General features: G+C 47.1%; 1 protein-coding gene across 1 annotated transcript in view; it reads left to right on the top strand.

Annotated features, from left to right (window-relative positions):
* The window catches only part of LOC116942023 (furin-like), a 58,232-nt gene extending 49,182 nt beyond the window's left edge, over positions 1-9,050 (top strand). The window contains exons 13-15 of the mRNA XM_032953550.2: positions 2,872-2,993; positions 3,705-3,911; positions 5,777-9,050. Coding sequence (XP_032809441.1) covers positions 2,872-2,993; positions 3,705-3,911; positions 5,777-6,477 — 1,030 coding nt within the window. The 3' untranslated portion in view covers positions 6,478-9,050. The remainder of the gene's footprint in view (positions 1-2,871; positions 2,994-3,704; positions 3,912-5,776) is intronic.
* The last annotated feature ends 4,420 nt before the right edge of the window (positions 9,051-13,470 follow it).

Here is a 13,470-nt window from a genome sequence, read left to right as displayed (position 1 = left end):
TGTGCCACGTGGGGATGGGTGGTCACTGGGGTCGCCTTGGCTACACTGCAGCAGGCTATTGGACGGTTGAAATGACAGCTGATGTAAGGCGCTTCGAGACATTGATACATTTCCTTATTTTTGGAGTTATCATCCTAGTTATAGAGACTGTTTCGTTATATTCACTGTTCACAAGATTCACGGGAGATGGCAGCAGTATGGGGAGGTCTCTATCGAGCAGTGGAGAGTTCATAATAATGATGATGAGAGTGTCAGGCATGCGCTGGATAGTTTTGCGACGCTCCGATTTATTTTTGGCTCTTGCCACATGTTGCTCGGCGTGATGCTGCCCAACCCTTCGCTGCTGGTGCTGGGAGTTCCAGTTCCTCCGCTATATTGAATCTGGGACAAATGCATGTTGCCTCACTTTTCCACAGTGATTAGAGACCTATATTCTAAGAGTGGTGGGCCCTATATCCAGCAGCGGATGAAGAATAAATTAATCATCAATTTCATACCGAATGATTACGGTTGGTTTGGCTGCCGTGCGGATGAAGTTATTCCCGTCGCCTTGGACGTCTTGATGCATGGCAGCTGCATTCCAGAAGTATTCCCTCACATTCCTCATGCGATTATCGCTCCTCGGAGCATCCCTCGCCCAGGGGCGAGCTATTTTACCAACTTTTTCAGATGCCCCTGTCACAATAATGAGGATGAACGGCTCAAATCAACGCTGTGCTTGTTTTCTTCTATGCACACATGCATATGTGTGTATGTGTGTAATGGGTCTAATGAGAAAAGAATGTGCGTTAGAGACTACGGCTGAAATATTAATCGTAACATTGATAGGTTTTTGAGAATGGGAAATTGCAATGTATTAATGTGTCTTCACGAAGGACTCGCTGTACAATCTTGCGGGTTCGCTCACTGTTAAGCCAATGTTCGTGTGAGTTTGTACGCCTTAGCTGCAATGCTGAGCAATAGGAACAGCAAACAAAATCTGTTCAGTATCTCCACTATATACTGTACATGCGTGCATGCATACAGTGAGGGAAAAAAGTATTTGATCCCCCGCTGATTTTGTACGTTTGCCCACTGATAAAGAAATGATCAGTCTATAATTTTAATGGTCGGTTTATTTGAACAGTGAGAGACAGAAGAACAACAACAAAATCCAGAAAAACGCATGTCAAAAATGTTATAAATTGATTTGCATTTTAATGAGGGAAACAAGTATTTGACCCCCTCTCAATCATAAAGATTTCTGGCTCCCAGGTGTCTTTTATACAGGTAACGAGCTGAGATTAGGAGCACACTCTTAAAGGGAGTGCTCCTAATCTCAGCTTGTTACCTGTATAAAAGTCCACAGAAGCAATCAATCAATCAATCAGATTCCAAACTCTCCACCATAGCCAAGACCAAAGAACTCTCCAAGGATGTCAGGGACAAGATTGTAGACCTACACAAGGCTGGAATGGGCTACAAGACCATTGCCAAGCAGCTTGGTGAGAAGGTGACAACAGTTGGTGCGATTATTCGCAAATGGAAGAAACACAAAGGAACTATCAATCTCTCTCGGCCTGGGGCTCCATGCAAGATCTCACCTCGTGGAGTTGCAATGATCATGAGAACGGTGAGGAATCAGCCCAGAACTACACGGGAGGATCTTGTCAATGATCTCAAGGCAGCTGGGACCATAGTCACCAAGAAAACAATTGGTAACACACTACCCCGTGAAGGACTAAAATCCTGCAGCGCCCGTAAGGTCCCCCTGCTCAAGAAAGCACATATACATGCCCGTCTGAAGTTTGCCAATGAACATCTGAATGATTCAGAGGACAACTGGGTGAAAGTGTTGTGGTCAGATGAGACCAAAATGGAGCTCTTTGGCATCAACTCAACTCGCCGCGTTTGGAGGAGGAGGAATGCTGCCTATGACCCCAAGAACACTATCCCCACCGTCAAACATGGAGGTGGAAACATTATGCTTTGGGGGTGTTTTCTGCTAAGGGGACAGGACAACTTCACTGCATCAAAGGGACGATGGACAGGGCCATGTACTGTCAAATCTTGGGTGAGAACCTCCTTCCCTCAGCCAGGGCATTGAAAATGGGTCGTGGATGGGTATTCCAGCATGACAATGACCCAAAACACACGGCCAAGGCAACAAAGGAGTGGCTCAAGAAGAAGCACATTAAGGTCCTGGAGTGGCCTAGCACGTCTCCAGACCTTAATCCCATAGAAAATCTGAGGAGGGAGCTGAAGGTTCGAGTTGCCAAACGTCAGCCTCGAAACCTTAATGACTTGGAGAAGATCTGCAAAGAGGAGTGGGACAAAATCCCTTCTGAGATGTGTGCAAACCTGGTGGCCAACTAAAAGAAACGTCTGACGTCTGTGATTGCCAACAAGGGTTTTGCCACCAAGTACTAAGTCATGTTTTGCAGAGGGGTCAAATACTTATTTCCCTCATTAAAATGCAAATCAATTTATAACATTTTGACATGCGTTTTTCTGGATTTTGTTGTTATTCTGTCTCTCACTGTTCAAATAAACCTACCATTAAAATTATAGACTGATCATTTCTTTGTCAGTGGGAAAACGTACAAAATCAGCAGGGGATCAAATACTTGTTTCCTTCACTGTAAACCTGTGAGTTGACCATACAGTAGATTGTTCATAAGTGAAGCTATTTTTTATGAAAGGGACATACTGAAGGGACAAACAAAAACACATTTGACTAATTTGGAGACCAAAGCACATTCTCGCAGAATTTGTTGTATGTTACGGAGCTTCAAAGCGTCTTCAGTGCGTAGGCGAGAGAGCTTTGGGGATAAGTTTGCCGGGGTCGGTGGTGGGTGGGGGTGACGCCGTGCTTGCTGGGCGCGTGGCCAGGCCCCACGACTTCTCCTCCGAGGGCTTTGATGGCTGGGCCTTCATGACCACCCACTCGTGGGACGAGGACCCTGCCGGGGAATGGACCCTGGAGATCGACAAGGGATCGTCCCACAACTACGGTGCGTCTCCCGCAGTCGGCGCTTCATTTCAGCTGGAGCTGCCTGGGGGAGGCACTGGGAAAGGGCGGGGGTGGGGGTAGTGTCTGGGGGGCACTGGAAAATATACTGTGAAAAATGAAACTCTGGTGACATTTATGAGTTTTTTCTCATCTTATTTGAAAATGTTATTGCTATTGTTCTACCGTCTAGTGCACTGCTGAGATGAACCTTCTATCTGGAACGCTTAAGGAGCAAGTACATAACTCCCGTGTTGTTGAGAAAAGCCCGCAAGAGCGGATTTCACAGTGGTTGCAGACACAGCCCTGAAATCTCTTGCTCATGCTACTGTTGGTGGAAGTCTCTACTAGATGGAGCTCGAGAGAGTCTCTATGTATGGTGTTTGGCCTACGCTGTTCTCGATGATGTTTAGGATGAGAGGGGAGTACGCAATTTACCCCACAACACGCGGCCTGCCCATGACTAACTGTGGTGCACCGATTTATACCGCTATGTGGACAGGACGGATTTTAAAACACGTTCGCATTGTTTCAACTGCCATGCCAGGAGATCGAATCGAACTGGTGAAAATCTTTTCAAGTTACCATGCCTTGTCACAGAAAGAAACATTTATTTTTTTGCTGCAACATTGAAACTCTAAATGTTGTAAATTTTCGGAGCTGCAATTCGCGTTTGTGAAAAGTGCTTCTGCTACCGCCCTATTTTGCACATCAGGGACACTCATAAATTTCACCCTGGTGCTGTACGGAACGGCAAGCGGCGGTGACGACATAGCAGAGACCACCCCGGCACAGACGCCTGGGCCTGCAGCCCAACCCACAGGGACATCGCCGTCAACCCCCGCCCCCTCGCCCTCGGCCACACCTTCGCCTACACCGAGAGCCGCCTGCCGGCAGTGGGATGACAAAGAGAATTGCGTCGGCAAGTATCACAATGACCCTGCACCGTGACCTTGTTTAAACGGTAGAGGGGGAGGAAGTGGGCGCGTAAAAAAATAAATTTAAAAAATGATTACATCGTAAGTAAGTTTGTTGTTCACGCCATTCTTATTATAGTACAAGGCTATCGCTAAGGCGCTGTGTTTCAGACCTAGTCTGTAGTAGTTTTGCGGTAAGGGGGCGGTGTCGATTGGTGTAATTCCCATCGAGCGTGGCACGGTCAACGTTAAACAAACTTTTAACAAATCTCGGCGAAATTTTGATTTAAAGCTTTCGTGACTGCAGGGATTCATATTCTTGGTTCTTTCGGTAAAGTCACGTAGAAGGGAAACAATAAAATAATAAAAATATAAAACAATAAAATTCTCACGACGTTTCGACTGCAACACAAGCAATCATCTTGTTGTGGTTTTCACACCACAACAGGTGAAGGAACAGAACTGTCGGGACGACAGCGCTTCTTCACCTGAAGAAGGCTACTTGTGTTGTGGCCGAAACGTCGTGAGAATTTTATTTTATTATGTTTTATTTTTATTACTTTGTTTCCATTCTACGTGACTTTACCGAAAGAACCAAGAAGATGAATCCCTGCAGTCACGAAAGCTTTAAATCGAAACAAGGTTTATCTTGACTATCATAATTAAGTGGGACTGAGCCTTCAGTAGCGAGTGGAGGACAACAACCGGCGTTGGGGGGGGGGGGGGGGGGGGTTTGCCCGTGAGGATTCCACGCCTCTCTTTATTTCACCGGTGTGCGTAAGATGGGCGGTGAGTGAGTTAATTTAATGTGGTCGGAAAAGGTGTTGGGGTGAGGCGACGGTGTCCAAATGTGCACCTGCGGGGCAGTTGGTGGGGGCCTCCGAAGCGACTGGTCACAGCCGCCCCAATGCACGTGACCAACATCAGTCAGCGCTGCATTCCTTGACACGTTTCAAAACCAGTTTCATGGCAATGTAAGCAAATAAAAGGGATGATACATTTTACACGTGGGTGTAATTTTTTAAAAAAATACTAATGTTTCATTTGTTTTGGCACACGTTGGTGTTTTTTTACGGTTTATGTAAGTCAACATTAAAACGTTTCTACAGCTATTTTTTTTTATTAGGTGAGGCCCGCGGCGCCCATGGTAAACAGTTGGCTGAAGCAGCGCAGGCTGAATGTTGCAGCATTTTTTTCGGTTTGTTATTTTTCCCGTGCCTAAAACAATCACCCGAGTGTGACGATCACCAAAGTGAAAAAAGTCAAAAGAGATTTCCCGATCAAGTGAGCGTTGAAGCGGTTCTCATCTGCTGTTCACAGCCTTGAGCCAGTGGTGGAAACTTTACATTCCTTTGGCAGGGGTGAATGTAGCCATGGGGGGGGGGGGGGGTGGGGACACACCGCTGTTGACCTCGCGCAAAGTGGTGCTCAACCCCCATGCACTGAGCCACCTTGGCTGTGTTTTGGTAGCGGTGCACAAGCACAATTGACAAAGAAAAAAAGAAGTCGTCAATAAAACTGGCCTTAAAAGAAACAAAATGTATATAACAGGTTACGTTTCGGGCATTTGCTCTTTCCTCCTCGCTCATGCATGAGGACCATTGCCTGATACTTCGCCTATCGTATTGTTTCTTTTAAGGCCACGGTGTTATCAATGATTGACAGAAAACAAGTGTGATGAGGTGAAGTCGAGGGCACAGTGCGAGCAAAATCCATTGTCCTACTGTACTATAGCCCAACGTCACGAGGAGGCCTTCATCCAGCAGTGGATTTACAAGAGGCCAGTACAGGCACGTCATCCTCGCGCGTAGATCCGCGCTGCAGACGCTGCGACGACGGCAGTGACCGCTACGCCCGTGTGTGTCGGCAGCGTGCGACCCTGCGCTGCTGCTGCACCAGGGCGCCTGCGTGTGGGAGTGCCCCGCCGGGTTTTTCGCAGGCGCCGCCTGCCTCCCGTGCCACGCCTCGTGCGCCCAGTGCGGCGGCCACTCCGACAGCGACTGCCTGAGCTGCCCGCCCGGCTCCGAGCTCGTCTTCGGAGAGCAGCGCTGCGCTACCCTGCCGGACGCCGCCACCGACAAGCGGACCGCGAGACCCGCGACTCTTTCACCGATGACGACGCCGAACGGCACTCCCGCTCTCACCGCCGCGCCGCCGCCGCCGCCGCCGCCGGGTCCCAACAACAACTCGAGGATCGTGCCCGCTGCGAGCTTCGCGGGTGGCGCCACGCGAGGCGGAGGGAGCGATGTCACCGGCGCGGCAGAAGCGAAGGTCAAGGGGGGCACGGGCGACGACACGAAGGCGTTCTCGGCGCTGCTCACGGGGCTCGTGGTGTGCGGGGTCATGGCCGTGCTCTTCTGCGTGGTCTTCGGCGGGCTCCAACTCGCTGCCGCCCTGCGTGGCAAGCGGCCCGCGTACGACGCCGTGAGCCCCCGCGCCGAGGAGGACGAGGAGGAGACGTCCTACTCGCCGCGTCAGGACGAGGCGGAGAGCGAGGACGAAGGTCCCACGGGGGAGACGAAGAAGTTCATCTCTGCCGAAGCCGGCGTCGGGAGAATACACCCGAAGTAGTGGAATGAGCAGTGAACCTGGAATGAGCCTGGAAAGCCACTGTTTGGTGATGTTGGGGCAGCTGCCGGGACCACGTCTTCACATGCCACTGCCTGAGAGAAATGTACACTGTTGTCAGAGTCGGAGGGTTTCTTGTAAAGTGTGCAACAACTGAAAGGGACCTTTTTTATGCATCTATCTGAATGTATGAATGATAGTGTCACGTCATGGTTGACACCATGTTTTATTCCTGGTCTTTATCATGTTGTGCGGTTTAATATTACAATGGCAATGCGAATTGCAAACCTATGCTCTCTCATACACGTATACATATGAGGGATGGTGTGAGGGTTTTGAGAATTGGAAATTATTATACCGTTAATTTTAATTTTTGAGTTTTAATCTACAGATAAAGTCTGCACCCCTATATCCTTCACAGCAATGAATGAAGCATCTCTCGATTGATGGGCACGAGCCAGTGTGAGACACATTACTGTGGCGGTTACAAGTCTACACGTAGCGTTAAGTACCGTATTTTCCCGCATATAGCCCGCATACGCATATAACCCGCAGACGCATATACCCCGCAAAAATAGCGTTTTGTGTAAAACAAATTTCAGATAGCCCGCACCTTCATATACCCCGCATGCATTCATATATTTAACGTCGTTACTGCAGCTTAATTACATCATATTCATACGAAGTTTACATTTGTAATACATTCCACTATCAATTGTTAACATTAAAATCTTAAAGTGCACAAAGAAAACACACGGGAAACGAGTGAACTTAAAACAGTAAATAAGTAACAAAAGTAAATATCCAATAAATAAGTAACACATAACTGGTAAATAAGTAACACATAACTGGTAGATAAGTACAGTTTTAGCACTGGTCGATTGCGCACTGCGCAGATAATAGCGGCACTACGGTGACGCCATTGCCTCGCCCCCAACCCCCCCCCACCTCTCCCTCCCCCCAGCTCTCCCGTCACTACCACAGATCTTGCTCTGTCCCACCCCTAACCCCCCACCTCTCCCTCCCCCCAGCACTCCCGTCGCCAGTAAACAAAGTGCGCCCACTTCAAACATTATCGTTTCATTGTACAAACAATTCGAATAATTTAAAACGTGATAACATGTGCAATTTTAGTGTGAGTGGTTTATTCAGCAGTGCTTTCGTCAAAGGTAAGTGTTGCATAGTGGATAGTCCTACCATGAAAACATTTAACGAGTCATGACATGTCACACGTGTAAAATATTTTTGGAATAACCCTCACCTCCATATACCCCGCAGGGTCTTGTTTTGTTTGTAAAAAGTGGTATACCCTGCGGGTTATATGCGGGAAAATACGGTAATACGACTCATGTCGTAAAATGTACTTACGTCAGGGATTTCACTATTTAAGACATGAGCCTCTGTATCCAACAAATATTCTCAAAACAGTGTTTATTATGCTTTTTACTGTCAATTGTGATTCAAGTGCAGAAACAAAAAGTATAATGTCACCCCAAGTAATGTATCAGCACTTAAAATATACCAAAAATAAAACCCATAGTACTTATTGTATTGTCAGGAATTGAATGTATACTTCTTGTAGGTACTACGAAACACAAATCAGAAATTATAATTAAGCAGGGATTTTATTTTTTAATAAAAATGCAGCTCTTCTCGTCGCAGGAGCGTGTTGTTTGGCCATTTTAACTATTTTCTTTTTCCACTGCAAAAGCGGGCTGCGACGTGAGTAAGGAGGTACTGAGTTTGTTTTTCCACTGCAGAACCCAAGCCATGCTGTCCACATCACACACTATGAACGTGCGTTGTGTCAGTCCATGTACCGATTGATGCAATGTGCGCAACGTGTGATGAAAATTATTAACCCTGGCCCTGCTTGGCCCCAAGCAAGATTCAGATTGCTTCATGGTTTGTTTCTGGCTCGGCAATAAGTCAGTGGAAAAAGGGTATTTTGTCGCACTTGTCTGGGTGGAGTTTAGCTTCAGATGAAACAGTGAGCGATTTAAATCTGCCACTGCCAACGTGGTGCAACATGGCTCTTTGTTGTACAGTACTGTAATAATTTTAAGACAACACTGAAATATATACTTAAGTGAAAATTATGCCGAAGTCGTTTTTTTCATTTTAAAAGTCCAATTACTGTGCAATAGTGCAGAAATGTGATGTTATGTAGTTTTTTTTTTAAATATTGTTTTCATTGGTTCGAGCCACTGTCAGCGTGCAAAGTCAAGTAAGGGATGGGTTCGGAGTCTATGCAACTTTCTGCTTTGCTGTTAGTGGGCATTCTGTTTAAAAATGTAGGTATTTTTGTACAAGCGGTTTGCTCATCGATGATCATTACGTAGTTGCGTTTATGTAAATGAGCAACACAGAAACTCAAAATCCTGCTGGCATGTTTGTGTGCGCAAGCATCGCAAGTGCATTCCTGATCAACAATAAATAACAATGTGCCCTTTTCAAATTATGAGCACACTGAAATTTCATGAGCTTGCTTGTGTACTTTAAAATAAGGTTTTTATTGCAGTATTTATTTAAATCATTGGGTCACTATTGCTTTCATTAAAATGCTGATATTCAAACATCGTGTCTCTTTTCAGTCAGCATGCTCACACACCAATACTTTGGTTGCATTCATTCGGAATGCCTTACAGCAACATCGCGCCCCCCCCCCCCCCTCACTGGTAGATGTAATCCTCATTCGCAGGCTTTGAACTGCATGCATCTTTTGCCGCACTGGGACGATTGCCACTGGAGGGTCCCCTAAGTTAGACTGCAGCATAGGCATTGGAATGTCGCCAGGTGCATTGATTTGCCGAGACATTAATGCACCCTATAAATGTAAATCCTTTCAAAAAGGTTGAATTTTGACCTGGATCAAACAGGTCACAATTTCAGTCTGAATGTTTGATCCACGTGCCACGTTAGCTCATCTTTATGGCTGCCCTAGATGCAGAGCATCAACTACAATTTCATATGCAGGCGGTCAAACCGAGTGTCGCTGTGATGTCTCCTTCGTATTTATGGATCGGGCATTGCATCGTTATATGTTTTATGGTCTGTTCTGGATGACCACAGTCGCATCACTGGAGTTTTTAAAATTTATTTTCCATTTGTGTATCAGGCATCCGCATCTGCCATGGTTTGTGCAGATGCGGTTTAGCGTGGACCCATGAGCTTAGCGGAAGATCAAAACCAGGGATCTTCTGTGTTGGGTCTTCCACAAGGTCACACTGCTGATGGGGCTCAAAGAGGTTTTAACCAGTCCAGAGTTGGGAAATTTGCAAGTTCAGTGTGCATGCAGACCATTACATCACGGCAGTTCTGGGTACCTCCAAGTAGTGTTGGCAGATGCCTGCGTGTCCAAGTCCATCGTTGGATTAAGCGTTCGCTCGTCGTGTGGTCGCCTGCGGTCCAGTGCTCTCCTCTGTGTGGTTGCACGCAAAACTGTCCCATTTCGAGACAGATGTTTCAGAGTTCCCCAATTGTGGGCCGCCACACATGTGCTTTATTTCGCAATACGTTGGGCATAGATTGTTAAATCTCAGTCCTTCCTCCGCCTCATTGGCCAGTTTTCAATAGGAACCCTCCAGGTCCTCTTTCGCATTTGTTATAAGGCAGTATTCTTCACAAAATTTCAGAGAGGGCCACTTTCGCCGATAAGACATCAGTGTGAGGGCTGCCACACATTTGAAACCATTGGGTTTGACAGCAGCACGATGGGGCGTTTTAACATTTATGTATTTTCAGGGGCCGCACTAAAGGCCACCATGGACCGGCCATTGGCCCGTGGGCCTTGCAATGAAGAACACCGCTTTATGGACTCCCTTAAACCTTCTCCCCTATACCTTGTCCTCTCTGAGGCGGGCGGCATGCTTCTGGTCCCAGCGTGGTAATTTTATCCACGGAGAGCCAGGGCTGTTTTCGTGGCCTTCGTGTCCGTAGCTCCACGGAGAATGACATCGCAGACAGAGAAACCATTGCAGTTTTCAGGTCATTCTAAAGAAGGGGCCCTGGTGACTAGAAGCTGTTTTTCATCGTGATGCTTTGATTGCGAGCGATGCAGCCGTCGGAAGAGAACAATTTGACGTGAAGCTCCTTAGTGGGTTTTGTTGTAAGGTGGCGGTAGGCATGTAGTTTGATAGCGCCCACCATTATTCGATCGTCAGCGGTTCAGCGCCTCTGCGCACCCGGAATGATGTTAAGCCAGGGGGTCCACAGTGAGCATGTGATTGATTTACTTCTTTGTAATGCCCATCGTATGTATAGTGAAGTTCTTTCACACGAATACGTAGCCAACCGTGCTAATCGGAGGTGCGGGGGAAGGACAACAAACTAAACACAAAAAGCAGTTCTAAAGATTTAAAAAAACAAATTCAAGATTGAAAAGTGCACAGCTCCAGTGGGCTTCCTAATATCGGAAGAGAGCGTTCCAGACGGCCGTAGGAGCGTGCCTGAAAGCGCCGCGCGATGCGGTGACCGTCTCTGTTTGGATGGCTTGCAGCCCAAACGCCGCCGCTGCGAGGATGACCGCAGGTCGCGTGATGGTTTACGCTCCATGACGAGATCAGCGAGCTGTTGTGTGTGGTTCATTTGTGGCACGCGCTGTGCGCGTACTGAGTGCGACCTCACAATGAATCCGCTCGGCAATCGGAAGCCAATGCAGCTCGACGAGCACTGGGACGGACACGGTCGGATCTTGCAGTACCCGTCACAACACGTGCCAGAGAATTTTGCAACACGCTGCATATCCAGGTGAAGCGATGATGCACGTAATTCCTCTTTCAGAGAAAGCCTACGATGGACAGGTGGAGCAGTGAGCACATCATCCACAAGGAGACGTACGGAGTCGTCGTTCGGGCATCCCGAGCCGACATTTCAGATGACCGCTTCGTAACCTGTGCGTTCGGGTGCCGCTGGCCTCCTGCACCGCTGTATAAAATCCACATTATCCGAGGTGCATATTTAAGATGCGGTCTCCGCCCGCTGTGCGTGGTGGAACATTCGATGGGGGCGTGATTGTGTCAGCGTCCAAGTGCTCAGTATGTGGCAGGAGCCGGCCAGGTGTCAATCAGAATAGAATGCACACACACACAGCCGTTGTGGTCAACCTACTGCTGGATGATAGCCTCCCCACGCCGTGTAGGTTATTTTACCGTCAATTCGCCATGGTCGAAGGACACTATTTTGCAACGTGTCACGTTTATTAGCACGTGGCAAGACACACACACCACACGTACTGTAAAGAAATGCACCGTATTCTCTAGATTATAAGACGCTCCGGAAAGACTCGCCAGAATATTGTGTCCCCATGTCAATAAAGTGATACAAATTTGGTCTCTCTCACGCACGCACACAACTATAAGCTTGAAAAAAAACCCATCCCGAGGGTTGCCCCGTGTGGCTCAGAGCGCTGAGCCTGATACCGCAGTGATACTGTGTTCGACTCCAAGTATCAACCGCCCATTCAGCGCAACGAGTTGATGGGTCACTAATGATTGCACACAGGAAAAAAAACCCCAGCATATTTAAATTGGTTGAGCTATTTCTTAATTTGACTCAATTGCAGCTCCGAAAAAGAAAATACTGCATCGAATTCACCGCCGAAAAAAACAAATCTATCCCACGTGGGCAGATGCTGCCCTCTAGTGGATCGGATAAAATAAGCAGACGATATGTTCTCATTTATCAGTCTTGGGACATATACATTTTTTTTTTACACAACCCATCAGACGTACAAGCCTCCTGGGAGTGTACAATTTCGGCTGAGTTGATTCAAGACGAGCAAACTCTGGACCAGTTTCGACCGTCTCAACAGCAGTCAGTCAGGCTTGCTTGAAACATTGCTGGCTAACTGTCGATGTTACGGGGAAAGTATGGGTCCAAAATTTTGGCTGTCGCCTGACGAGGCTGGTTGTAATTACCGGCGAAACGTCGTACTCGAATTTTTAATGTTGTGAGTATACTCTAACACACCGTTGTGCTGAACCAGTAACTAATTGGCACGTTTTGTTTACGCGACAAACCTTGCTAATTGGCTTTGTCGAGTGGTGGCGGGTTTAACGACGTTTATATATTAACGCGATCTAACCAATAAGAACCTCTTATGGATATGGGTCGTGTTTATTTTAACTCGTTTGTTGTGCGTGTGGGAAAGTGCTGCCCTCCGCTGTGTGTGTAGCAGAAGTGACTTGCAGGGATAAGAGGGGGCTCTGTGATATCCACTTCCACAGGGCCGTTTCGTCCAGTCAAAACACTGTCGGTGGTTTGACCAAGGACAAATTGCAACAGAGTTGAAACCAGTTGCATTGAAGTTGGTGCTATGGAGTCACATAAAAAAACCACACAGAAATGCCATGATTGGTATATATATTAATTAGCCGTGCTTAATAATTAGTTTAATTACCTCAGTTTGTGAAAAATAAATGGAACATGTCGTGTGTTTCGCTTTCGTTTAAGCTGTTTTCCATAATAAGAGGTTTTTTTTTGGGTTAGATCGCGTAAATATATAAATGTGTCGTTAAAACCCGCCACCACCCGGCACAGCCAACTAGTAAGGGTTGTCACGTAAACAGAACGTGGCCAATTCGTCTTGAGTACAGCACACCGGTGTGTTGGAGTGCCAATCCACAACATTTACAATCTGAGAACGACGTTTCGCCAGTAATTACAACTAGCTTCGTCAGGCGACAGACAGATTTGTGGAGAAGTCCACCTGTTTCGTTCCTTATATAGAGGCGTAGATGTGGTGACCACGCTTCTGCGATCTTGCGTAAAGTGGGGGGGGGGGGGGGGGAATTGCTGAGTCAACGTACATTATGCATGTGCATTGCGAGCCCTTTGATCTTGTCCTTCCGGTCTATTATGTATATTAAAATAGCCTGCTATTGAAATAAGCTGCCCTTTATAGGCATGCATTTAAACAATGTATTATTTATATGTATTATTTGATGATTCGCTTACACGCAGCACTAAGGCGGCAGCTATCCGAACGTTTACATT

Source organism: Petromyzon marinus, chromosome 13 (assembly GCF_048934315.1).
Source record: "Petromyzon marinus isolate PM22_M1 ecotype Great Lakes invasive population chromosome 13, UKy_Petmar_22M1.pri1.0, whole genome shotgun sequence".
NCBI classification, from domain to species: Eukaryota; Metazoa; Chordata; class Hyperoartia; order Petromyzontiformes; family Petromyzontidae; genus Petromyzon; species Petromyzon marinus.
The sequence above is the reverse complement of the archived record's forward strand: the minus strand, read 5'-3'. Positions and strand labels throughout refer to the sequence as shown.